At 54.3% G+C, this 27,230-nt stretch overlaps 1 protein-coding gene across 1 annotated transcript; it reads right to left on the bottom strand.

The window, feature by feature from the left end:
• Window positions 1-9,407: 9,407 nt before the first annotated feature.
• On the bottom strand, window positions 9,408-14,649 carry TMEM92 (transmembrane protein 92). The gene is made up of 5 exons (XM_010386130.2): window positions 14,581-14,649; window positions 11,455-11,480; window positions 10,560-10,634; window positions 10,207-10,402; window positions 9,408-10,007 (listed from the first exon to the last, which is right to left on the bottom strand). Exons 1-5 carry the CDS (start codon window positions 14,647-14,649, stop codon window positions 9,894-9,896), a joined length of 480 nt encoding a protein of 159 aa, XP_010384432.1. The 3' UTR covers window positions 9,408-9,893.
• Between the last annotated feature and the right edge of the window lie 12,581 nt (window positions 14,650-27,230).

The raw sequence follows: 27,230 nt of genomic DNA, 5'->3' as shown, positions 1-27,230 counted from the left end.
AGACGGAGTTTCGCTCTTGTCCCCCAGGCTAGAATGCAGTGGTGTGATCTCAGCTCACTGCAACCGCCGCCTCCTGCGTTTGAGCAATTCTCTTGCTTCACCCTCTAGAGTAGCTGGCACTACAGGTGTGTGCCACCACTCCTGGCAACTTTTTGTATTTTTAGTAGAGATGGGGTCTCACTATGTTGGCCAGGCTGGTCTGGAACTCCTGACCTCAGGTGGTCTGCCTACTTCAGCCTCCCAAAGTGCTGGGATTACAGGGGTAAGCCACCATGTCTGGCCCTCCAAAGGTTGCATCTTGTGTAAAGTATCAAAGCTAGGAAAACTGACATGGGTATAACATATGTGCCTAGTTCTGTATTGTTTTTATCACACGCAAATTTGTGTAACTACTACCACTTCAAGTAAAAGGCAGAACTGTTCCCTCATCAAATAGATCTCTCTGGTGAGACCTCTGTGTAGCCACACCCACTCTCTCCCCATCAACAACTAATGTGTCTCCATCGTTATCATTTTGAGGAGGCTAAGTTTTTTTTTTTGTTTGTTTTGTTTTTTTTTTGAGAGGGAGTCTGGCTGTCGCCCAGGCTGGAGTGCAGTGGCCGGATCTCAGCTCACTGCAAGCTCCGCCTCCCAGGTTTACGCCATTCTCCTGCCTCAGCCTCCCAAGTAGCTGGGACTACAGGCGCCAGCCACCTCGCCCGGCTAGCTTTTTTTTGTATTTTTTAGTAGAGACGGGGTTTCACCGTGTTAGCCAGGATGGTCTCGAACTCCTGACCTCGTGATCCGCCCGTCTCGGCCTCCCAAAGTGCTGGGATTACAGGCTTGAGCCACCGCGCCCGGCCGAGGCTGAGTTTTAAATCGACTTCCGACCCTCTCAGCAGTGTGACATTGGATGAGTCACTTGTCCTTTTCTGGATGTTGATCTTCTCAGTTATAGTAAGACAAGGTTGGGTCACATCAACATTCCTCTTGAATTTCCACAGGCTGATAGGATCTGAAAATGCTACAGAGATTATGAGAAAGAAAACGGGGTTTTATGGTGAAATAAACTAGGGAAATGATGCTTTACATAAATACATAGTGCTTCTCTACCGTGAATTCTCAGCCCTTTAATATACTAAGGTAAACTGTGAATCTTCTAGTGTGGGAGTTGTATGCAGCATTTTCCAAATTTATCTGAACACAAAATGCTCCCCCAACCCTTTAAAAAAATATCCTCTAGAAAAAAAAAAATCACCTATAGCTAGTTTTTCAGGGAATGTGCTTACAGATATGCTTTTTCAGGTAACCTCTGAGGTCCTCCTGCCGCAGCAATCCCACCCAGATTAAAATGACTGGAAATATATCCCCTCTCATCGGTTAAATTTTGTCTCTTCAGCCAAAACCTAAGAGTGTGACCTTATTTGAAATCAGGGTCTTTTCAGGTGTAATTAAGATAAGGATCTTGAGATGAGATCATTCTAGATTAGGGTGAAGTCTAAATCCAAGGAAGAGTGTCCTTATGCATAGACACAGAAAAAAATGATAGGCTGGGTCGGGAGGCTGAGGCAGGAAGATTGCTCAAGCCCAGGAGTTCCAGGCTGCAGTGAGCTATAATCACCCCACTGCACTCCAGCCTGGGTGACAGAGCGAGACCTTGTCTCTGAAAAAAGAAAGAAGGAAGGAAGGAGGGGAGGGGAGGGGAGGGGAGGAGAGGGGAAGGGGAGGGGAGGGGAGGGAGGGGAGGGGAGGGGAAGGGAAGGGAAGGGAAGGGAAAGAAGAAAGAAAGAAAGAAAGAAAGAAAGAAAGAAAGAAAGAAAGAAAGAAAGAAAGAAAGAAAGAAAAGAAAGGAGGGAGGCAGGGAGGGAGAGAGAGAAAGAGAGGGAGAGAGGAAGACAGGGAAGGCAGGCAGGGGAAGGAAGGGAGCAAGGAAGGAAGGAAGAAGGAAGGAAGGGAGGGAGGAAGGGAGGGGATGCTCTGTGCTGTAGAGGCAGAGTCTGGAGGGCAGCCACAAGCCAAGGGACACCCAGGGTTGCCAGCAGCCGCCAAAAGATAGGCAAGGGCAACCCTAACCATGCTTGGATTTCAGACTTCTGGCCTCCAGAACTGAGAGATAATAAGTTTCTTCTCTTTTAAGCCACCTACTCTGTGGTTCTTTGCTACAGCAGCCTGAGGAAACACAAAACCCTCTTTTAATACTCTTGGGGTATTTTATTTTTATTTATTTTTTGTAGAGATGGGGTTTCGCTTTGTTGCCCAGGCTAGTCTTGAACTTCTGGGCTCAAGCTACCCTCCCGCCTAGACCTCCCAAAGTGCTGGGATTACAGGCCTGAGCCACCCCGCCCCCACAAGGGGTTTTTATTTTTTAGGTTGCCGAGGCTGGAGTGCGGTGGCTGCTCACAAGTGCAGTCATGGTGTACTGCAACCTTGAACTCCTGGGATCACTTGATCCTCCCGCTTCAGCCTGCAGAGTAGCTGGGACTACAGGTACATGCCACCACCAAACTGTGCAAAATTTTAGGGGGTTTTGAAGGAAGGAAGGGGTCTCTTTTAAGTTTCTCCAGCCCCCAAGCTCCTTCCCTCCTCAGGCCTTTGCACATGCTGACTCCTCTGGGAACCTGAATGGTGAAAATACAGCAGCCCTGTGAAGACTGGGAGGAGGGAGTTGGGAGGGAGGGAAGTTCTAAGCAGAAAAGCCATCAAAGGCCCTGGGCCAGGCCAAGATTTGGGATAGTCAAGTCCCAGAGAGAAGGCAACTGTGGCTGCGATACAGTGAGAAGGGAGGGAGAAGTAGGAGAAGATGCTGGAGGGCAAGGGAGGAGCCACACCGCCTAAGTCCTGCCAGCTACAGTCAGGGGTTTGAAGTTTATTCCAAGCGCAATGGGCAACTTTTTTCTTTCTTTTTTTTTTGAGATAGGGTCTCGCTCTGTCACCCAGGCTGGAGTGCGGTGGTGGGATCACAGCTCACTGCAGCCTCAACTTCTTGATCTCTTAAGCAATCCTCCCACCTCAGTTTCCCCCTTCCCCACCTCCCCCCGACCCCACCCTGCCATCGAATAGCTGGGACCACAGGCTCGCACCACCAAGAGTGAAGCCAAAAAATACAAACATATTTTGTGTAGAGACAGGGGGTCTCTTTATGTTGCCCAGGCTGGTCTTGAACTCCTGGGCTCAAGCCATCCTCCCTCCCACTGTGGCCTCCTGAAGTGCTGGTATTATAGGAGTGAGCCACTGCACCTGGCCCATTGGAGGATTTTTTTTTTTTTTTAGACAGAGTCTCGCTGTGTCACCCAGGCTGCAGTGCAGTGGCATGATCTCGGTTCACTGTAACCTCCGCCTCATTGGAGCATCTTAAGCACAGGAATAGCATGTCTTGTTTGCGCTTTAGAGAGATCTCCCTAAGTGCAGTGTGTGGGATAAACTGCAGGGGGCGAGATGGAGACAAGCCTGGAGGCAGAAATCAGGTAGAAGGTCATTAGGAAAGGCTGGGCTAGGGATGAAGGTGACTTGGTCAAGGTCTGTAACCGTGAAATGGTAATAAGTGGGCCTAGGTCTATTTTGGAGGCAGCACTGTCAGGATGACGGGGTGAGGGAAAGAGAAATCACAATAACTTCTTAGTGTTTTAGCCTACACAACTGGGCGAATGGGGAGCACCATCTATTTATGATGGGAGACCTTGGGAAGGACTGGATTTGAGGGGGTGGTGGAGGGAAATTCGAGCCTACTTTTGGCTGGGAGATGCTCATTAGGCATCCAAGAGGAGGTGTGAGGTAGTTAAATAGGTGAGTCTGAGTCCTAAGGAGAAGTCTTGGCGGGAGATAAAGCCTTGAGATTCATCAGACCGGAGATGGTCTGTGAAGCCGCAGATCGGGATGACAGCCACTACGGGAATGAACAAAGACGAAGACGGGAGACCCCAAGACAGACCTCCGGGGCAGCCATCACCGAGAGAGGGCAGAGGAGGAGCAGGGAAGTGAAGGCTCCTGAGAAGGAGAAGGCCGTGTGGAGGAGGGAAACCAGGGGAAGTTGGAGTCAGAGACATTGGAAAAGCACGTAACGAGGCCGTGGCCAAGCATGTCAAAAGCCACTGAGAGACGGGCCGGAGAAGGGACCTTTGGCCTTAGTGACATGTAGGTCACCGATGATCTGGACGAGAGTCATCTCCTGTAACTGGTGGGGACAAAAGGCTGATTGGAGCAGCACAGAATGAAAGTGGGGAGGGGGGAGGTGAAACAGCAGATGCTGGAGGAGCTGGCGGCCTCCAGGGAGAGTTTCTAAAGGATGGAGGGCGGGGCATGTTATAAGCGGAAGATAATGATCTGGGGAAGGGGAGAAAGGCTCTGAAGAGACAACTGTGGGGGCCACACCCTAAGGAGCAGGAGGGCTGGGGTCCTGTGCAGGCTGGAGGAGCGCGACATGGCGGGGGAAGGGAGCACGCGTGGATACTGGGCGGCAGGTATGGGGCACAGAGGTGAGGTATGCTGGTGTGGTTGCATCCCCTTTTCTCTGAAGCCTGTGGTGGCACTACCAGGAGAAATTGAGGTTGGGGGTGTGGGAGATTTGAAATTAGTCATTTCAAGAGCGAGGAAGTGAAGATGTGAAAGCGCATTGGAGGAACCGAGGGCCCGCGTGAGACGCTTGGTTGTGATTTGGAAAATGAGTCTAGTCACACACGGGTGCTGGTTCTTGAGCCATAGATGGATCCAGCTGGAGTCTGGAGTTGCTCTGGGTGAGCACAGTGAATCGGTGAAAAGGGGTAAAGGATGCAGGGTCGTGACTGTAAGGATGGCTTAAGGACATGGTGATGGCGCTGCCAACAGGCAAAGATCGCTGGCTCGGAGGGCTGGGTGGGCTCAGAGAATTGCTGGCATGGTGTGGTGGTAATACAGGACCTACCTGAACTGCCAGTACAGGAGGTGATGCTCAGAGTGGCTTGAGGTGATCAGGACTGACAAGATAAGGTATGTCCACTTGAGAGTGTGGCCAAGGCAGAGTGGAGGAAAGCCTGCTGGTGTTAAGGAGCTTCTCTGCATATTCTTATTTGGTCCTTCCCAACTTTTGGTTTGTTTTTTTTTTGTTGTTGTTTTGTTTTTTGTTTTTGTTTTTGAGATGGAGTCTCACTCTGTCACCCAGGCTGGAGTACAGTGGCATGATCTCAGGTCACTGCAACCTCTGCCACCCAGGTTCAAGGGGTTTTCGTGCCTTAGCTTCCCAAGTAGCTGGGATTACAGGTGCCCACCAGCAAACCCAGCGAATATTTGTGTTTTTAGTAAAGAGGATTTCACCATGTTGTCCAGGCTGGTCTCGAATTCCTGACCTCAAGTGATCTACCCGCCTCAGCCTCCCAAAGTGCTGGGATTACAGGCATGAGCCCCCGTGGCAGGCCCCTTCCCAACTTTGGATTCAGAGCTACATCCCACCAGAGCCAGAAGGGGCCACCCTCTTCACTGTACAAATGGTCACACCAACGCCTGGAGATGTTGGATACAGAAGGCGAAATGTCGGAAGCTGGAGTTCTGCATCTCAGCTGGAGGGTGAGGTAAGATTCCTGCTGGTGTTTATCCCCCTCCTCACTTCCCTCAGCAGCAGCCCTTCTCCTCCCCTCCTGCATCCCTGGAGCAAGTGCCTTAAGGCCCTCCCCCTTCAACATGCCCCCCACCCTACAGCCTTTCCTGCATTTCCCAGTCCTCTGGGGAGTCCCTGCAGATAGAAATTCAAGTGCACAGCCACGAGGAACATCTCCTTGATATTAACTAGACTGTGTTTCTTTTTTTTTTTTTTTTTTGAGACAGAGTCTCGCTCTGTCGCCCAGGCTGGAGTGCAGTGGCGCGATCTCGGCTCACTGCAAGCTCCGCCTCCTGGGTTCACGCCATCCTCCTGCCTCAGCCTCCTGAGTAACTGGGACTACAGACACCCGACACCGCGCCTGGCTAATTTTTTGTATTTTTGGTAAAGACGGTTTCACTGTGGTCTCGATCTCCTGACCTTGTGATTCACCCGCCTTGGCCTCCCAAAGTGTTAGGATTACAGGCGTGAGCCACCGCGCCCGGCCTAGACTGTTTCTTTACAAATATCTGGTGGCGGATCTCCTCATTCATTCATTCATTGATGCACTCATTTAATCTTCCTTCATTCATTCCATCTTTCATTATTCACTCACTGGCTTTGAGCGACTAAACCAGCCATGAGGGATGAGTTCTCCACCACTGTGAAGCTGCTCACTCACCCAACCAACCAGCTCACTGTTTCTCTCATTCATTATACACCTCATTGTGGGGAAAAGAAAGAGAGATCAGACTGTTACTGTGTCTATATAGAAAGAAGTAGACATAAGAGACTCCATTTTGTTCTGTATTTGAGATGCTGTTAATCTGTGACCCTACCCCCGACCTTGTCCTTGCAAGAGACATGTGCTGTGGTGACTCAAGGTTTAACGGATTTTGGGCTGTGCAGAATGTGCTTTGTTAAACAAGTGCCTGAAGGCAACCTGCTGGTTAAAAGTCATTACCATTCTCTTAATCTCAAGTACCCAGGGACACATACACTGCAGAAGGTCGCAGGAACCTCTGCCTAGGAAAGCCAGGTATTGTCCAAGGTTTCTCCCCATGTGATATGACCTCATGGGAAGGGAAAGACCTAATCATCCCCCAGCCTGACACCCGTGAGGGGTCTGTGCTGAGGAGTACTAGTATTAAGAGGAAAGAAGGCCTCTTGGTAGTTGAGATAGAGAAAAGCATCTGTCTCCGGCCCGTCCCTGACCAATGGAACATCTCGGTGTAAAACCCGATTGTGTGTTCTATTTACTGAGAAAGGAGAAAAGCGCCTTAGGGCTGAAGGTGGGACGTGCTAGCAGCAATGCTGCTCTTTATGCACTAAAAAGGTTTACGGAGATGTTTGCATATGCATATAAAGGCACAGCACTTTTCCTTAAACTTATTCATGTCACAGAGATCTTTATTCATATGTCTTACTGCTGACCTTCTCCCTAAGAGGATCCTATTATCCTGCCACTTCCCTTTTTCTAAGATGGTAAAGATAATGATCAACAAATACTGAGGGAACTCAGAGACCGCTGCTGGCGTGGGTCCTCAGTATGCTGAGCGCCGGTCCCCTGGGCCCACTTTTTCTTTCTTTATACTTTATCTCTGTGTCTCATTTCTTTTCTCAAGTCTCTTGTTCCACCTAACGAGAAACGCCCACAGGTGTGGAGGGGCAGATCACCCCTTCACCTCGTAAGTCCTGCGTAGGTCTGAGACGTGGGCTTCATGCATGTCTGGCAGGCGTTCAGGCTTTCCCATCATGTGTCTATCCCCTGAGTCACATCCATGGCAGGTGGGTACCACAGTCTAAAGTCCTTGTATTCTCTTCCGCATACCAGGGCTGATAATTTATCAGCTGCCATTGATCAAAGTTCACAAGGTGAATTTTCATAAACTTCTAAAGCTGCCTACAGTTTCCAGTAAACAAATCTCTTTAAATTGACGAAAGCAATGCTTGCTGATTGTAAAAAACACACAGTGCCAAAACATATAAAGGAAGAAGCCCCGCTTGCAATTCGCTGCCTACATCCCACTCCTGGGGCCAACAGCTATTGGAAGTGTGGTGAGTGATTGGTTTATATCCTTCTAGATCTTATCTACATATTTGCAAAGAAAAAATAGACATATATAAAATAAAATATGTATGGGTTATACCCTTACAAACTGAGATCATAGGCAGTTCCTGCAACTTGCCTTTTCTCTGTAACAATAAGTGATGGATGCTTTGCAGGGTTGGTGTTACAGATCCTATTTATTCTTTTAAAAGGCTGCATAGGGAGCTCTGGTGGCACAATGGGTTAGTGCCTGATACTTATATTGAGCTCTTTTGTATGAGCACTTCTGAAGGCTCTTTTCTAGAAGTGGAGTTGCCAGGTCACGTGCAATTTACATTTTAATGGATACCCAGTGCCAGGTATAGTGCTTCCTAGATAGCAGGAGTTTTGTAAACATCTGTGGCATGATTGCATGGTGCCAGATGGCCCTCTAGAAAGGTGACACCATTTCCACTCCCACCAAGGATGACCAGAGACACAGAGGTTTCCATTTCTGTCACCAGGTCACAGCAACACTAGGTTTCAGGAGGGCCACTTTCCCTCGGGCCACTCTGCTACTCCTTAGGAGGAGTTAAAGGCCCTGTGATGAAAGGAAGACAACATCCGGACCGAGTAACTTCTCCTCCAGGTCTGCCAAGCCCATTTCTCAACATCCCCCTGCTATCACGGTGAGGGTAACATCAGCTCCAGGACTTCTCTCATTGGAACTAGCCACATCTACACCAAGAACCCACATGTTTTCTGCCACCCCTGACCAATCCCTGAAAGTAACGGGAAACTTCCACTTACGCTTGGGCTCATTCTCCTACAGCCAACCCTGGCACTATCTTGTCAGTAACTGCTGCACTCCTTCCAGGACCCTATCTCCACTGGGAACCCACACCCAGACAGTCCCTGTTCCTGGCATCTTTGGGGCTGCCTGTGCCATCAAACAGCCCCCAACTCTGCCAACTGCCTGCGTACTGATGCCTCCAGGATTGCATTATTGGGAGAGCACTAAAGGAGGCACCCCTGCTGGCACATGAGGGCCAATTCTACCTCCAATCCTCCTGGGAGCTTCGGCCAGCATTGACACGGGGTCCTCTGCCTGAAGAAGGAGGCTGGCATTAAGTGGACTGTGAGGGCGCAGTACAAAGGCAAAAATCAGGGTAGAGGCACCCAGTCCCATCTGAGTCCCAAGGCACTGGCACTGTCCTGCCCCATTCTGCATGACTATGCCAGGCCCCCATGTGAAGACTCTTCCCCTAGGGCTTAACTCCCACAGGTGGGGCTGGAAGAGAAGGGTGGAACCTGCCATCTCCCCTCCCTGTAGGAGATTCCAGGGTGGGGCCGTTCAAGGTCTCCTAAAGCCCCACTCCACAGATGCCCAGCTCCACCCACTGCTCTCCTGGGCTTCTCCCCACCCCCATCGTCTCCCAGCAGGTGGTTTCCTGCTATCAACAGCAGAATGGGCTGTCCCAGGGCTGCTTCCTGGACCCAACTCCTCGCAGCCAACTTCTCACAACTCACGGTAAGACAGCCAGAGAGCTGGGCTCCATGTGTCCCAGGGAAGCTGTGGGCAGAAGGGATTGGGAAACCCTCACAAGGGACACGCGCACCCCATTTCCAGGCTCTTTGGCACACAGAGACATCATAAAACAGGCAGCCAAAGCATCTAGAACAAGCGTCTCCCCAAGAGCAGCCCACGGATGGACTGTCCTCCCAGAAGGCTCATCAGTGGTGGGATTGTGGCACAGCGACCCCCTCACCGGACCCCCCAGCAGTGTCTGGACTCACCTCTCCACCCACCTCCCCACACAGCCAGAGGCAGGCCCTCAGCCATGATCAGTAACATTCAGTGAGGACATGTGTTTATCCTGTGTTGTGGGTGGGTACAGTGAGTTCTCTATTCAGGTAGTAGGAGTGGAAGCTGGCTCAGAGCTCATCCAGTCCAATGTCCCACAGGTATAGAAGTCCCCTGATAAAATCTCGGAGCTGGCTGTCCAGTCAAGATTTGCATACCTCCAGAAATGGGGCTCTTACTACCCCTCAGAGTAGCCCATTCTGCTGTTGGGCACCTCCAATGGTTGGCATTTTCCTTCTGGCATCCTCTTTCTTGAGTTGGTTGGGGGGCAGATACTGTCACTCCAGCCTAACCCTCAGGACAAGAGAGGTAGCTGGGGTGGAAACAGGCAGAAAAAGTAATAACTTAAATCCAAGAATGAACAGAGACATGGCAGGATGGGCAGGGACATTCCTGGGGTGCCAGCAGTCTCTAGCTTGATCCAGGAGGCACTGGGGAGGAGGCTGCTGATCGCAAGCTTCCAGGCAGGAGGTGACTCAGAAGGCCAGGTTGTCAATGCCCCTCTGACCCCCGGTACATTCTTCAGGCCTGAAGCTGTAGGGAGGGGGTGGCTCTGTGGGAGTTGGGCCCAGGCTGGGCTTCAGAATCACCTGCAGGGAAAAGAGGGAATTCAGTCTTCTGGGTCCTGGCCCTGGCCACCATTCTCCGCTGCCAGCTGAGGCATGGTTACCAGGGAGAGGGGTGACCCAATGCTGGGTGCAGAGTGCCCTCCAGGGTCGAAGGGCCCTCCACTGTCCCTGCTGCACAGCCGGCCACCCTGGGGACTAGGGATAGGGATGAGACACCCACCTCACTGTAGGGGGGTGGGGATGCAGAGGGGGATACTCTGACCCTCTCTGGAGGGATGATGGAGGGCAGTTCCAGGGGCCCCCGGCAATCCACTGGGGCGTCTGGCTCCGGTTCTCTGCAGTTGCGACAGAAGCACTTAGCCAGACCACAGATGCAAAAGAGGGACAGGAAGACCAGGAAGATGATGACGAAGATCCTGGGGTGGGGACCACCAAGAGCACCCTGAGTCTCCAGGCCACCACACCTCCCCGCTCCCGCCGCCCACACTGCCCCCTCGGCAGGTGCCTGGCCTTGCCCTGTGTGGACCAGGTCCCTCCAAGGACTGCGCCCAGAGGAGCTGGACCTGGGCTCACCTCACGGGGACAGGGAAGATTTCGTTCTCCTGGCAGCAGCTGTCACCACAGCATTTGAATCCTTTGGGGCAGTTGCTGGACGGAGGGCACAGAAAAGGGCAAGGAGAAGCTGTTGGCACCAGAATGGAGAGGCAGAAGGATCCCAGCCTCCCCAAAACACACCCAATATGCTCATGGCACCAAGCCACCCCTTAGTGGGGTGGAGGGTATGGCCCCCTCTGAGCTCAGTAGGAGGACTCTGGGGAAGGGCGTGTGCACTCACGCCCAGTCCGGCTCCCTATTGGGCCCCACGCCCCTCATCTGTAACATGGGTGGAAGAAGTATCCTGTTGACCTCAGCAGGCAGGTATGGGGATGGGGACATAGCAGCGGCCATGACACCGCTCATCCAGCTCTAAGGAGGTGTGGGGAAAGAGGCCACACGGCATGTCCAGGAAGAGAAAGTCCTCGCTGGTGCCCATGGAGTATGAGGAGTCAGAGAATGGGTGCTTTCAGAACACCCAGTGCTGACCTAACGGAAACACTTTTCTGCCCAGTGACCCTTACCAAGCCCCACCCCTGTGCTCAGGCTTCTGGGATTTCTCTATGAGGGTTAGCCCCCTGCCTTCTACCCAGGGGACCCTCAGAGGGGAGACAGCCTGGCACTGCAGTAGGAAGGACCGGGATCCAGCTACAGACCTGCCCCCAAGTGTGGAAGTCCCTGGGTTCGTTGGTGGAGAGAGAGGGTGAGGTCTCCCTCTTTGGCTGGGAAAGTGGGGGGACAGTTTCTGGCTGGATTGGGAGTGGGTGAGGATGGATGGGGTTTCTGGCCCCCCACACCCTACAAGGCATGCAGGGCATGATTTGGGTTGCTCCTCCCCACTCCCCAGATTGGAAATTATGGCTTCCAGACTTACGAGGTGAAACCACATTTGGCTGCAACCTGTGGAAGAAAAGAGAGAAGTCGGGGTCATAAACTGGGGATAGTGGGAGTGGGGTCTCCATTCAGATGCTACCCAGGTACCTCACAGGCAGCAGGTCCCCAGTAGACTCAGCCTCTTCCTGCAAGTCACTCCCCACCTCACTCTCTACTATGTTCCCAGGTCAGTGCTTGGAGCCCAGCTGACCCCTGGCTGGCCCCAGCTGCCCTTACTCTCTCAGCACATTCCATCACCCCCGGGTTTATAAGCTCATCCCTTCTGACCACCCTTCCAACTCGGCTTCTGCCGTGACACCCATGGCTCAGGGCACTAGCGACTTTCTGTCTCCCACCCTGTCACTGCAGACACTGTGGGCAGGAGCACTCTTCCTATAATGCAAATCTCATCACCAAAAAACCTTGCTGGAAGCCGCCTTTGGTGGCTCTCTGGGGTAGAGACCCCCCAGTGGGCAGCTGCACTCCCTCCCCTTTCGCTTCCCCTAGTTCTTTCTCTTCCTCTCACACACACCCACTGGGAGTTCCCTGAACATACCTGGCTGTTTTACACCTGTCTGAGCCTCCATTCATCCTTCAGATCCCTGCCTAGGGGATTCCATGCTCTGCAAAGCTGCCAGGACCCCGCCTCCCGAATCAGCTTCTCCCTCTTCTAAACTAGGTCTGCAGGGCAGCCAGGGCATCTTACGGAATTTCGCTCCATTGATAGCAATTGTGTGTCAAAGCTGCACTGATTTGGAATACTCTTCTAGGTGGCTGCAAGGCTGGCTCCAGCTCCTCCCTCTCTGGTTACCTTATTTAAAATTACAACCACTCTCCTTCCTCTTAGTGTGCTTACTTTTTCTCCACATCTCTTATCAACATCTAACATACTATATATTTACTTTATCTTGTTAATTGTCCTTCAGTTGTGTCAAAGGCAAACTCCGCGAGGGCAGGGATTTTTGCTACATCATTGTTGAAAACTCACTAGTCAAAATAATTGCAGAATGAATGAACGTACATTCATCAATTACCTGGTTTCATTTCATCCTTGCTGCTCCCAGACTGTGGGGGAGGGATGTAGGTGCCAGAACATAGGAAATGGGTGGTGGGGGAGGGCATCTGTCACCTCACCCTAGCCTCCTGGGACAAACAACCAAGGCTAAAAGTAGGACGCCAGCTTTGGCAAACCACCATTATCTTTATCTTTATACCTTTACTTGAAATATTTCAATTGCAAATCACAACAGTAAAGATAAGAATACCAGTGATAGCCGATAATAGTTGGGGTAATTCCCCTTTTCCATGCTCAGTCCCGGGCTGAGTACCATCTCACAGGCTTTGTCCCCTTGTGGGGACAGGAACAGGAAGGAACCCCTGCAGGTTGGCCCAGAGAGGGTGAGTCTGTGAATCCAAATCACACAGCACACAGGAATGACTATAGAATTGGAGACAGGCTGGGCGCGGTGCCTCATCTCTGCAATCCTAAGTACTTTGGGAGGCTGAGGTGGGTGGATTGCTTGAGGCCAGGAGTTTAAGAGCAACCTGGCCAACATAGCGAGACCCTATCTCTATTTTTTTTTTTTTTTTTCTGAGACAGAGTCTCAGACTGTTACCCAGACTGGAGTGCAGTGGTGTGATCTCGGCTCACTGCAACCTCCGCCTCCCAGGTTCAAGTGATTCTTCTGCCTCAGCCTCCCAAGTGGCTGGGATTATAGGCACGTGCCACCATACCCAGCTAATTTTTGTATTTTTGGTAGAGATGGGGTTGTTGGTCAGGCTGGTCTCAAACTCCTAACCTTATGATCGGCCTGCCTCGGCCTCCCAAAGTGCTGGGATTACAGGCGTGAGTCACTGCACCCAGCCTCTATTTTTTAAATTAAAAAAAAAAAAAACGAGGGGTCCATCCAGGCACTCAGCAGCACCCCTTCCCCCTCAGACCCCACTCTGGCCCTTGTCCTTTTCCTGGATCCCAACTAAGAAGAGATGGATAATTAACAGGTTTAGTAAATTAGTCTCAAGTTCTGGTTTGGGATGGGGAGGAGCTCTTCTCCCAGATTGTCTCCCCACATTTTAACAAGGGGGTAGTCTTGTCTGGGGTGGTTCAGAGGCTGAGTTTTATGGAGCATCAGGGTGGTCTTGGGCTGGGAGTAAGTAAATCTCAGCTTACTTAACTCCAGAATTAAAGGCATTAACAGCACCTCACCCCTGGGGTTGGTGGGAGGGGTAAACCAGAGGATGCCCAGCCCAGCATTGACACAAACTGACTGCCCAGTGATTTAGAAGGAACACCTTGGTCACTAACCCAGCTCCATGGAAGGGTTTTGGCAGAGCCACTCTGAAAGCTCAGCCCAGATGTGTCAAAGGTACCCTGTTCTGGGAGCAGGCCCTGACTTCCCTCTGGTTCTCAAATGGAAGTAAGTCACAAATGCATGTTCTAGACCCGTCTCTGTTCCCAGGATAATCACCCACCCCAGGACCAGACAGTCTTCCCCCATCACCTGTAGACTTTACCTGGGAGGAACAGAAGGGCCCAGGGAGCACTAGAAGCCTACACCTCCCTCTCAAAATCAGATTTCAGAGGTCTCCCCAGCCTTGGTCAGGCAGCCAGGTCAAATCCCACCACAGGCTGTGATTACTCACCCCTAGAAGGGGACGAGGGAGCCTTCTCTCCCCTAGAGAACAAGCAGAGACACAGTCCCAAAGAGGGTGGGGACATTCCAGGGTCCCCCAGCACTGGAGGAACAGAGCTGGGGCTACATGCTGGCCCAGGTGTCCAGACCTCCGGCAGGAAGGAGCTGGAAGGATAAGCTGGGGCTAATACGAGGTCCAAAGTCCCTATTCACAGAAAGGTGCCAGGTGTCAGATAGGTGGCGGGTGGTGGCCAGTTCCCACCACAGGATCCGCCTCAGAGGTGGGAGAACCTAGGCTCTCCCAGAGCCTCCTCCGCTGCCCCCACCTCCACCTCCACCTCCACCTCCACAGCAAAGAGAGAAAGGAAGTTGCTAATTGTGCGAGGTCAGGAGGAAATCCTGATTATGGAAGGTGGCACCAGGCTCCAGAAGCAGGCTCCTGACCTACAAGGGTAGGGCCCGAAAGTTCCACAACCCTACCTCCCAAGTCTCACCTTTTGGGGGCCAGCCAGCAGGCTGAGCAGCAAGGTGGGCGCGAGGCCGGTGACCCAAGCTTGGGACATCCTGACTTGGGGGCCACTGAGCTTTCCTGTGTAGAGAAGGCGGGGCTCCGACCTCTCCCACTTCTCTCCATCTATGGGGCCCCGCCTCGGGATGGGGGCGGAGCTGCACCGGGAGAGGCGGACTCGGGGCAGGGAGGGGCTGGGAGGAGGAAGGGAGGCGCAGAGGTCTCGGTTGGGTTTTGGGAATTGGGAGGTAGAAGAGGTTAACGGATTTTTCTGTTAATCTCTTCTACGTCCGGGCGCAGCTCACGCTGGTAATACTAGGTAATACTCGCCTTGGGAGGCCGAGGCGGGCAGATCACTTCAGGTCAGGAGTTCGCGACCAGCTTGGCCTACGTGGTGAAACCCCTTCTCCACTAAAAATAAAAAATTTAGCCGGGCGTGGTGGCGGGTGCCTGTAATCCCAGCTACTCAGGAGCCTGAGGCAGGAGAATCGCTTGAACCCGAGAAGCAGAGGTTGCAGTGAGCCGAGATCGCGCCAGTGCACTCCAGCCTGGGCGATGGAGTGAGACTCCATCTCAAAATAAATAAATAAATAAATAAATAAATAAATAAATAACCTAAATTTAAAAAGAGGTGGGGTCAACTCCACACCGCTGAGCTGGGCCTTCCTAAGCCCCAACTCCTCCACTCTTAAGTGCCCCGGACTCCAGGGAGGAGTGCCGGGACCGGCAGGAGTGGGAGGGGGACGTGGAAGACCCTTCTCATCTGGACTGCTGGGTCTGGTGAGAAGTCATGGGGGCAGAGGTTGAGGGAGGGGAAGGCGAAGGTTCTAGGGTAGATTTCGAGGTGTTATGGTTGGGGGATATCACCCCATTGCGTTTCGGACAAAAAAGGAGGGAGGGGGTAGCCTGGCTGATTTCAGAGTGACCTGAGATTTCCAGGTCGAGAAAGCAAGACCAGGAGCACAACATGGGTACCTTCGTGTGCCCTCCCTCTTGAAATCCTACGGGAGGTGTTGGTGCATTTCCTCCCATTGACAAAACGGGAACTCAAGGTCCCAGGGTTTAGACTGCCCCGGGATCCGCAGCTGGGGCTGGTCCTTTGCCAGGCCCGCCGGGGCGCGGGCGAGCAGGCCCATCCAGATTCCTGGAAAGACCCCGCGGAGGCCTCCTCAGTGCGGAGGGGCCGGATTCCGAGCCCCCTGCGGCCGCCGCCTCCAGCACTCCAGGCTCAGAACTTCCGGGAGGGGCCGGCAGGTGGCAGCGTCGCCCAGCGCGGGTGCCCCCGTGAGCCGGGAGGGGCGCGGCCGGGGCTAGTGGGCTGGGGGCGCTGGGCGAGGGCGGGACAGGAGCGGTGCAGCCAGGACCGCGGGAGGGGGCGAGAGGGCGATGGAACGTGGGGCGCTGCTCCCTGGCCCGGGGAAGGGGGACTCTGAGAGGCTCAACGTCATGTCCTTGAGCGCCTCCTGCTGTGTCGCCCATCTGTCCTGACCCCTGAAAAACACCCCCGACGTCGGGGACATTTCTTCTCTTTCCTTGTGTCTGCATCTCACCCTTCTCCCTCATCTCTCTCAGTCCATGTTCTCTGACTTACATTTAACCCCTCTGTGTCTTTCACCGTTTCTCCCAGTCTCTGTTTTTCTGCTTCAGTTTCTCCCCATCTGTCTGCACCCAGTTTCCCTCGAGTTCCCAGCCTTTCCCTCTGTTCTTCCGTCTGTTTCTCCTCTCTCTGTTCACCTCTGTCTGCCTCGGCGGAGGCGTCTGTTTTTCCTCGATTTCTCTGGTCCCTTCTCCTTGTCCGTCGTTTGGTGCTGCACCCCTAGTCTCTCGGTCTGTTTCTTATGCTGTCTCCCTGCTCTCTCTCTCCCTTTCCCTGTCTATTTCCCATTACCTCCTAGCCCTTGTCGGCCCTTAAGAAGATAATCTTCCAGTCTCCTGATCCGAGGGGTATTGTGATCTGGCCCCTCTGTATTTGAAGTGACTGTGAGGTTGGAGAAGGGAAGGGGCCGCCCTCTCCCCTCCTCCCCTGCAGGTAGACCTTGGCAGGGAGACCTAGTCCTGAGAGTGCTGGAGCCTCCGCCTCTTGAGTCGTTGCCAACTTGGGCTTCTACGGTTCTTTTTGTTCCCACCCAGGCCCCGCTGCACCAGTAAGGGCTGGGGTCTCTACGCCACACTCCCTGTTATCCTGCCCAGGCTGGGAGCCCTACAGAGGTGTGGCCCTTATGGGAGAAGAAAATGAGAAAATGGTTGAGCTCAGAGGAGGAAGATACCCTGGGGGGTGATGAGGGTGCTGAAAAGGGCATGTGGGAACTCATGGGACAGATATGGGGGGCCAGCAGGGTGGGGATGAGGGAACTAGGCAGGCACCAGTGCCCTGAAGAGGGGCAGGAGGAGGGGGAGGAGGCTGGCATGGTTGCTCTTTGGGTCTCTGGCATCAACCTGATCCAGATCTAGGGTTGCCGGACAAGAGACAGGAGGCCTAGGTAAATCCAAATTTCAGATAAACAATGAATAATTTTCTTTTAGTATAATTATGTCCCATGCGCGCGCGCTCTCTCTCTCTCTCTCTCTCTCTCTCTATATATATATATATTTTTTTTTTTTGAGAACCGAGACTGGAGTGGAGTGGTGTGAGATCACTGCAACCTCCACCTCCCAGATTCAAGCTATTCTCACGCTTCAGCCTCCCAAGTAGCTGGGATTACAGGCATGTGCCACTATGTCCAGCTAATTTTTTGTATTTTTAGTAGAGACAGGGTTTTACCTTGTTGGCCAGGCTGGTCTCCAACTCCTGGCCTCAAGTAATCCGCCCACCTTGGCCTCCTAAAGTGCTGGGATTAAAGGTATGAGCCACCACGCCTGGGCCCAAGCGATATTTGAGACATACTTATGCTAAAATTTACTTTTCTATCTGAAATTCACATTTAACTGGATGTTCTGTATTTTTCTTTGTTAAAACTGGCAACCAGGCCAGGCACAGTGGCTCACGTCTATAACCCCAGCACTTTGAGAGGCCGAGGTGGGAAGATCACTTGAGCCCAGGAGTTTGAAACCAGCCTGGGCAACATAGCGAGACCCTGTCTCTGCAAACAAAGAAAAGAAAAGCAATTAAGCCAGTGTGGTGGCATGTACCTGCAGTCCCAGTTACTCTGGAGGTTGAGTTGGGAGGATCACTTGAGCCTAGGAGTTCAAAGCTGCAGTGAGCTGAGATCACACCACTACATTCCAGCCTGGGTGACAGAGCACCACCCTGGCTCTAAAAAAAAAACAAAGCAAAACAAAATCTGCCAATGCTATCCACATCCCTACAATGTCATAGGAACAAACTCCACCCCCACCCCACATCTTCCATTGGAGAAGTGAGGTCCCTAGCACTTGACTCACCAGGCAGAGTCTGAAGGGCTCTCGAGCCCCTCGGCTGGGCCCCCAGTTCCTTCCATGACACCAAAGGCCCTGTGTTCCTTCCTGCAGATGGGGACCAGACGAGGAGCCTGGAGGTGGGTGGCCCCAGGCCAGGCCAAGAACACCAGGGCCTATTAGCATTCATCATGGCCACAGGGCCCTAGGATTCTTGGTGGGTGAGGTCAGAAGGGGGTGGGAGCACCATGGACCCCACTAGACTGAGCAGAGAGGGAGGGGCTGTTCTAGAGGAAGGAGGGTCCTGGACAAGGCCAGCATCTTCTGTTCGGCGCGTCATCTGGCACCAGGAGGGCAGTGTATGCAGGTGCTCAGGCATACACGAGCATGGAAACCCAGAGGCCTCATGCAGTCAGCGGCCCCCTAAATTCAATGCCAAATTCCATCTGGGGTTTCCCAAGAGCAGCCACTTCGAAACGTCTTCATAAGCGCTCGCTGGGCCCCCCAGTGCATTCACTAAAGAATGAGCTGATTGTGCATCCTGCCGGGGCCCAGCTGGAAGGAGGGGCCTCCGAGGCCAGCCGGCCCACTTATGCCCTTCTCAGAGGAGGCAACCGGGCCCTGGAGGGCGGGAAGGCCAGGTCGCACAGGACAGGAGGGGCTGAGTCAGGATCAGAATGAAGCGGTGCTGGAGATGCCACGCCCAGCACAGGTGGGACTCACCTCGGGCCTCGGGAGCCCTGCTCCACTGCTCCGGATGGAGGATCACTCAGGGTGGGTGGCCTTGCCCAGCCTGGCTTAGCCCAGCCCAGGGGGCCAGGCCTGGGTGAAGGGGAAGAGACAGGCTGAATTCTGTTTTACTTGGCAGTCCCCTCCACCCCCATACTTTGGTGGACACTAATATCTGTAATGGCTGATGGCACTGGGCTGGGATCTCTTTTCAAAGCCAGCAGAATGCTCTGCTCTAGACCAGCTCTGCCTGTAGGGGCAGTATTGTGTCATGTTAGTCAGTGTGCCACTGAATATATTGTGCTGTGTGACCTTAGACGAGAAATGGAACTTCTCTGGGTCTCTCTCAACAGGAAGGAGAGGCAGGAGCCGGATAACAGCACCTCCTTCATCATACAGGCCATGATAAGGATGAAATAGGCCGCTCAGTGTCTGGCATTCAGTAATGGCAAATAAATGCTAGCTGTCATTCCTGGCAGAGACAAGGGGCCCACACTTCCTTCTCTGCATTTCACATGGAGGCAGAGTGGGGTGCCAAGGAGTGCAGGGTCTCGCTGCTGTCAGACTGCTCACTCCCCTGGACGGGCTGCAGCATCCAGCCCGTTTCCCCAGGACACCTTGCTCACTAAACCCCCGGCTGTCCACTGGGCCCCACTAAGGGCCAGTCAGGCCTGAGAAGGTGGGGCTGGTGACAGATCCCAGAGGATGCCCAGGTGCCGACTACTCCTGACCGTAGTGCTGGGACTGGATATGTGATTCCCTCCACTCCCAGTTTGTTCCCCCTTTCTACTCCCGCACAGCCCACTGAGCACTGCCTGGGTCTACTTCACAGAAGAGGCCTGCCTCTCCACATGGGCTGAGAGCCCATGGAGAGCGGAGCTGTGCCTGTCACAGGCGTCCTCTCCCTTTATCCCCACTGCCATTGGCCTCCTGTGCAACCTGGCTCGTCAGGACTCTCATAGCCATATTCAACAAGGCCTCTAGCTTGGTCTCCTCATTGCCAAAGAGGGACAGACCATGTTGGGCATGTCGCTCTCTTGCTCCCTAATCTTCAGAGGCTCGCTACTGCCACCTGAATAAAGTCCCATCCCAGAGAGACCTTCAGGGTCTCCCATAACCAGTCCCTACCTGACCCCCACCCCTGCCGTGTTCTCCATCCCCTCCTCTTACTCTTTCTGCTTCTCTCCTTGCCTCTGCCCAGGCAGTTTTTTCCACCTAGTTTCTTCCCCAAATCCCTCCCAGAAACCGAACACATTCTTCCCCATCCTTTAAAGCTCAGCCCAAATGCCACCTCCTCCAGAAAGCCTACCTGGACTTGGATCTTCCTTCAACAAGTGATTGTCTGCTCTCTGCTTGCCCCTACCCAGGCCTCTTCCCTGGGCCTCTCTGACAGCCCTTGGCCGTTTTCCATTGAAGATGTGTGGACATGTCCTAATGCTCCCACCCGGCTGCTGCGGGGGCTGGCCAGCTCTGATTCAGCATGCATTTCCCCCTGGTGCTTTGTTCCAAGTAAACACTGGCTCTGTTGTCATTGAATCCAAGCTGGTTAGGGGCCTTCCTGGGTCAGGGGCCAGATTTCTCCAAGTGGATAGGGAATTCATTTCCAAAGTCCTTGGTGAAGGACTCGTGGATGGGGTGGGAGGAGTCCAGACTGACTGGGCTCCCCACCACACTGGCTGTGTGGTTTGGGGAATCCACCTCTTCTGCTTCCTGCACCCCCTCCAAAGGGTGTGCTCAAATTTGTGACTCCTCGCTCAGCAAGTGAGGACGATGGCTCCCTAGGGATTGAGCAAATCCTAAGGGGGTGTAGCAAGGAAAGCTTGGCTTACGGTCCGCTTTCCTGGAGGAGGCAGAGTCCAATGATAGGACTTCTTGGCCATGGGACGGGGACCTCAGTTCCCTTTCCAACATTTTTTTTTTTTTTTTTTTGGAAATTGAAGCCCACCAGCCCCTTTCCCATTCTTGGGGTGATGGGCATGGGGGTGGAGATCACTTCTGGAGTCAGCTCCAAGTCTGAGCCGTGAACCTGTGGGCCTGGAGGGTGGAGGGAGGGCAAACCACCTGAGAATTAACAGTGCAGGGCGCTTATTATCCCGATGAGCAGGTTGGAGGGACTCACTGATGCTCACTTTCCTGGAGGCTTAGCAGAGACAAAAACGCCATTTGGGAGCCATTATCCTTCCAAAGTATAGGTTTCTGGGGTGCAGGCCGGGGTGGAAAGGAAAACACCTCAAAGAGTCGGGATGGGTGTCGGGTGGGGAGGGTCAGGGGAAGGTTGAGCTGATGGGCTTTGGCTTCCGGGGTGGCAGATGGAGCAGAGCCATGAAGGCTTGGGCAGGAGAGGCTGAGCTAAGACTAGGGCGAGGGTCTTGAGAGCCCCCATGCCTGGCTTCCTTCCTCTGGGGCCCCCTCCTTCAGTCTGCAGCCCCAGTCTGACACCTACCCTCACTGTCTACTCTCTGAGACCGGATCCTGTAGCCAGAGGGAAGAAAGGAATTTGGGATCCTCACTTTCTAGCTCTGTTCTTGTTGGCTCCTGAAAAGAGGGTTCTCCTGCACCCTGTTTGTGGGTTCCTTTGTTTCTGACCCAAATGTTACTGGGGCTGTAGTTAGACCTAGAAGAACTTTTCAGATCCAAAGGAGCTGCGGATTCAGGACAGCCATGGGAAGGGGAGCCCTTTCATGGTCTGGGGGCTCAGACTAGAGTGGGGCCCAGGCACAGCCTGAGAAGACGTCTGAAGCTGTAAAGGCAGAGAATGAATGTGAGCAGTGGGGAGGGACTCAGGCAGGCAGAGATCACATCCTTCCTCAAATCGTAGCTCCTCTAAGCAGCCACATCATCTGGCTCCCAGCTGAAGACAGACTTGGCTTTGGTTGTGTGGGAGCTGCATGTGTGCATGTATGTATATTATGTGCACGTGTGTGCATGCAGAGCATCCCAGCCTCCTGTGTTGATTGGCAGCTCCCACTTACACCCCTTACCCCACTGCCAGTGCCTGGCTTCCTTATCTCCGGGCCAGCCTTTAGGGGGCTGGCTTCAGGATCCCCTCACCCCAGTGGCCCTGTTAGCACCTCCTCTCTCCCTTGTTAGCGCCTCACAACCCCTCTTCCTCCTCCAGCCCCAGCTGTTCCCCCAGAGAGAGGCCCTGTGGCTTGTAGCCCAGTTCTTGCATTCTGATTCCACTTCAGCTTCTACTTTTCGAAGCTTGGTTTTTCTCCCAAACCCTAACCCCCTGCCCTCTCCATTTCCCTCTTGTCCATGTGGAGGGGTCTTTTGCAGGACATCAGAGCCTGGGGGAGGAAGCTGGCTGCCTCCACAACTGAGCACGATTTCTCTCCCAGGCTGGGGCTGAAAGGCTGGCGCACAAAGTGAGCCCCTCCCCATCAGCCTTCCCTGCCTGGAGGGTGGGGAGGGGGCAGTTTGGGAGGGACTCCTGTACTAGGGGCTAAAGCTAAATCTGGTGCCAACTCTGCCCCCTCCTGGGGGTAAAACCCCACTCTGTGACAGCACTGAACGGGTGGGGTGAAGGGACAGGACCTCTGGGTAGAAATGTCCTCTTCTGCCCGTCCCCTCCAGGCAGCTGTGCCCAGCCTGAGCCTGGATTGCCGAGTGGGACAGGGTGGTCCTGTGCCTGGAGTCAGGTTGTCAGGCCTCCAGGATTGTAGGTTTCCTCTACGGAAGGGCCCCTTCCATGCGGGCTTTGATGTGTCTGCGAGGTTCGTGGAGGATGTTTGGCTTCAGGGCCCGGTGCCAGGATAAACTCCCTCTGCCTGCTGGGCCAAACCACTGCCTCCTTCCCGCCCGGCTCTCCTGCCTCCCCCAGCCTTGGGCCTGGCCTCCTCCAAGACCAGCACTGCCCTGCCTGCTTACTGCGGTGGGCACCAAGATGCCACTGTTACTGCTACCGGGGAGAGGCCTGTGGGCAATCCTGGTTCCCAAGGCTGGCCCAGGGGTGCCTGCTGCTAGGTGACCGAGGTCCTGCTCCAGGTGGGGGATGCTGGACCCCAACTGCTAGCAGGGATGGGGCTGAGATGGAGTAGGGGGGAGGGGGTGTCTACGTGGAGCTGCTTGCACAGGCTTCAGCTCTTCCAGATGTGCAGAGGTTCCAGATGTGGGGATGACTCAACCCAGAATGGGGAGGGGTGGGCGGTGCATGGGGAGATGGTGAGCAGGGGGATGTGAGGCCCTGAGCAGCTGCCAGCTGCTGCCTCCTGTCCTCCGGAACCTGCAGCCCCTCAAAACCCCAAAGGCAGGCAAAATGGTATTTAATAGCTGCTGGGAGCTGCCCAGATGTGTGGCCTCAAGTGTCCCACCATATGTGCTGGGAAAGAGACCTCAGGGCCAGGGGCTCAGCTAGGAGAGAGAAAGGGAGAAAGTGGAAGGCAGGCAGAGGAGGTTGGAGGAGGACCGAGAGTGGGAGAGAGGACGGAGAGTGGGAGGGGCAGGGTGAAGCCCAGGACTAAAATGGTGCCCCCTACTTGGGCCCACTTGCAAGTGTGTCACTGTGGGAAGAGTGTATTTGTTCAGAGGACTGTGTGTGTGTGTGTGTGTGTGTGGGTGGGTGCACGCGTGTGCAAGCAAATGTGACCTCGCTGCTGGAGTGGAGGTTACACGGGTGGGGAAGGAGCTGTGTTGGGTGAGCACTGTGTGTCTGGTGCGTCAGCTGTGTTGGTGAGCTGGGTGCTGAATGATGATGTGTATGTTGGGTGTGGCAGGGTGCAGGAGCATGTTCTATACCATCTGTGTGATAGAGAAGGACTGTGGGGACAGCAACTGTGTAGTGAAGGGCTGTGGCGGGGAAGAGTGTATGTTTATGCCAAGTTACATGTGCCCTTGGAGGCAGAAGGTGGGTCCCACAAACCTGGGGAGTTGAGTGGCATCTGGGCCTACCAGATCAGGACCCCAAAGACCTGGGGCTTCCTTCAGCCTCCTCTGGGGAGCCTTGGGGACCAGTGTCCAGCATCCTGGAGCTGTGGTTTCTTCTGCTGGGCCCTGGGCCATATGGTCTCCCTTGCAGGGCAGCTGGGAGACTCCTGAGCTTCAGAGGCTGGCACCCTGCAAACTGCAGCACAGGGTGTACAGCGGGCAAGGTGCTTCACTCCCCACACTGGAGAGCTGCTGTCCTGGCCTCCTCTCTGGCCTGCAGGGGGGTCTGCTGGCAGGGCCACCAGTTGCTCCCTGGAGAGGCCCACCTGTGCCAGCCACCCTTGCCAGGGTAAACAGGGCGCTAAGTGTCTGGGCTGGTGCCTGCCTAAGGCTGGGCACTGCTTCTCCACACAGGGCTCAGCTCCCAGTTGCGGCTTGGGTTGCCTCCTCCAGCTAAATGACAGGCCTGATGCCCCAGGCCCCATAAACAGTGTTTTCTTGGGAGGTGGGGGTCATGGGGCTGCTGAGCAGACAGATAATCAAGTTGGACTGGGAAGACAGCATGTCGCCTCCTCGAAGGTGAGGAAGGGTTTTGTGACCCTCTCCCAGTGCTGCGGGATCCTTGCCCCTCTTGGGTGACACTGGTTGAATCATCTGTTTTTCGCCCAACACGCACACACACTCACACTCACACACCACCAGCCCTCTGCACCAGGTTCTCAGCATCAATTTACTTGTGAGTGCAAACAAGCGGTGGCTGGGATCTGGTCAGCTGGTCCTGTGCTGTGCGTCCCCTCTGTTCACAATCCAAGGCTGAAGCCCGCAAAGATTGAGCCACATCTCTAAATCACTGCATGACGGTGTGCACTTGGATGTGTACCTGGCCCTCCAGACACTGCGATGCTGCCACCCAGCCCTGCCCCATTCCCTGGACATCACTGTGGCTGGCTTGTTCTCGGTCCACCTCCTTGCCGCCCCCTCCACCCTCCCCTCCCTGTATCTGACTCAGAATGAGAGGAGCCTCCGATTCCTCAGCCCTGCCTCTGACACCCCTCCAGGCTCCTACCCCCAGGGCAACCTCACAGGGAGGAGGAGCCCTAGCTCCAACCCCCTGAAGTAAAGCCCCCTCGAGGGGATGGGAGGAGTGGGCAGGTAGAGGCTGGACCTGGGAGAGCCAGGTCTGCAGGCCGAAGAACAGGCTTCTGGGGAGGGCACTGAGCAGGGGCCAGGCTGCCTGAAATAGAGGGGTGTGCAAGGGATGGCAGAGAGCAGGAGGATGCTCTGCCGACACCTGAGCCCGCCAGTAGCCAGGGAGCAGACCTCTGGGCCCAGCCACCCACTGCTGGTCCTGAGGAGGGAGGCAGTGGAGGAGCAGGAAGGTGTCCTCCTGGGCAGCTGGCAGGCCAGAGGCCCTGCCCCCACTTCACTGCGCTGGGGCTCCGAGCAGGGAGAGCGGACCCTGTGGGTAGGAAGGGGGTGCTGCCATCCTGGGGCTCTGGAAGTGCCCCCTCCCCACTCTCCCTCCCTCCGTCATTGCTCACCTCTGTTCCTGTCTCTGTCCTTTACTCTGCCGCCTCTCTGTGTGTGCCTGTCTTTCTTTATCTCCCACTCTCTTCTCCCTTTTCTCCTTTCCTGCAGTTTCCCTCCCCTCTCTCTTTTCCCCCAAGGGGAGCAGATCCAGTATCTGGGGCCAGCTTCCCAGAATGGAAGGTGGCTTTGTCCAGGGAGAGGGAGGCCCCTGACCCAAGCCCGTGGTCTCAAAACAGCCACATCCGGCTCCCTACTTCTTTGCCCAGACCCTCCTACAGGACCTCTCTGTGTCTGGGAGTCCTTGAAGCCAGAGCCTATTCTGCCTTGCCAGGTGGTACGGGAGCCCCAGTGCCCCCATATTCAGAACTGCTTGTCTCAGCAACGGGGATGAAGGCAGATCTCTCTCTCTCTCTTCTCTCTCTCTCTTTTTTCTCTCTCTCTCATCCCCAAGAAGGCAATGCTCTGGGTGGCTGAGAGGCTGGAGTCTGAGCCCCATCGCTGGGTGACCAGCTACCCCGTGTGCCCAGGACAGTTCAGATCTATGCCATTGCCTGGATGTAATTGCTACAAGCACCCCACAGTATCCTAGTTTGGACTAGAAATTATATCCCCCACAGCCAGTCAGACCCTGGCAAAGCTCACAGCCTCTCTCACTCCCTTTATCCTCCCAGGAGAGCTGTATAGCCCGCTTTGGCCTCACTCAAGGACAACAGGGCCAGAGAGCGAACAGGGGAGCAGGAACTGTATAAATAGCCCATTTTGGGGGAGCCCCCCCAGCATGGTGTCGGGCGGGTCTGCTTGCTGGAGAGGGAGGAAGGAGAACTATGGTTGCCCCCAAGCAGCATGTAATTTAGGATTTATTTTGGGGCACTCTTTCTAGCTCGGGGTGGAGCTGAAGTTAATTTAAAGGTTTAATAGGGTCGAGGGCTAGATGGGGAGGAGGAGAGGGAAGCCCTCCCACATTTGGCGTGGCTGGGAAGGGAGTCCTTCCCCCGTTGCCTGCCAACTTCTATGCCTGGGTCCGTTCCTGGGAGGTTTCTAGGACACCTCAGCTCTTGCTCCCAGATGCTCCATGCCTTTCCCTGAGCCTCAGGGTGCTTCCAGCCCAATGGAGAAGCTGGTTCTACCTTTGTCTGATGGAGGGGGCACAGGCTCTGCCCTCAGGGTGCCCTCAGTCTGAGGGGAGACAGGACACAAGCCCAGCCTTCAGAGTGGCCAGTCATGATGGCAGCCCCCACCATGATATTAATTTTTAGTCTTTACTTGTTCATGACTCTGTATCTGTGTGTCTTCCTGGAACTTAAGATCTGTGACAGCAGGGCCTTCTAGCTGCCTCTCACAGCATCTTCGGCACTTGCCTAGCACCAAGCGGGCAATATTTCCTGAACGAATGAATGAATGAATGAACTGGGAAACAGCACCAGATCTGAAAGCCACACGTCAAGAGGCAGCAGTGGACAAACTCTAAAGTCCTTCCGCATTCCAGCCTGTGTGATGTGACCCTCCACCTTGCCGCCTCCCACCCTTCTGGCCACACTCTTCAGCCACCAGCTGCTATGAGTACTGGCTGCCCCGGTGTCAGCCCCAGTTCCCACCTCCACCCCTTTCCTCACTACACTCCCTCCTCCTGCAACTGCCTTTGCTCCCATTGCCACATGACTTAATCCTGCCAGTCCTTCAAGGCCCTATGCAGAGTCATCTCCAGGAAGCCTGCTCAGGTCCCTCCACTGGATCTAAATGTCCGTAGCTTTTTCTCTGGGCCTATTCTCTCACTTTGTCTGCATAGGCTTGCTGGGGTCATGGCTTCTCTCCATTTTAGTCCATAAGGCCCTGGGAGCCAGGATTGCCTGCAGTTGCCCTGGAGGCCAGTACCTTGAGGTGGCTCCATTGGAGGAAGTGTGAGCTGCCCAGTAGGCAGGTGGTCATGTGTGCTCCTCTCTGCCCCAGCTTCTGGAAGTGCTGGAGGTGGGAACTGGGGCTGACACCAGGGCAGCCAGTGCTCTATGGTGAAAGGTGTATGTGGTGGTTTTTGGGGGTGTGGGGGGTGATTTCAGAAGCCAGGGAGGGGCCGGACACGGTGGCTCATGCTTGTAATCCCAGCACTTTGGGAGGCCGAGGCGGGCGGATCACGAGGTCAGGAGATCGAGACCATCCTGG

This window comes from Rhinopithecus roxellana, chromosome 19 (genome assembly GCF_007565055.1).
Source record: "Rhinopithecus roxellana isolate Shanxi Qingling chromosome 19, ASM756505v1, whole genome shotgun sequence".
Lineage (NCBI taxonomy): Eukaryota > Metazoa > Chordata > Mammalia > Primates > Cercopithecidae > Rhinopithecus > Rhinopithecus roxellana.
This window is presented reverse-complemented; position numbering and strand designations above follow the sequence as displayed.

Coding starts and splice junctions, on each gene's coding strand:
- TMEM92 (XM_010386130.2), bottom strand. CDS start 14,649: ATGTCCCAAGCTTGGGTCACCGGCCTCGCGCCCACCTTGCTGCTCAGC. Junction 11,481..14,580: donor TGCTGGCTGGCCCCCAAAAG/GTGAGACTTGGG, acceptor TTTCTTCCACAG/GTTGCAGCCAAATGTGGTTT. Junction 10,403..10,559: donor ATCTTCCCTGTCCCCGTGAG/GTGAGCCCAGGT, acceptor TCCCCACCCCAG/GATCTTCGTCATCATCTTCC.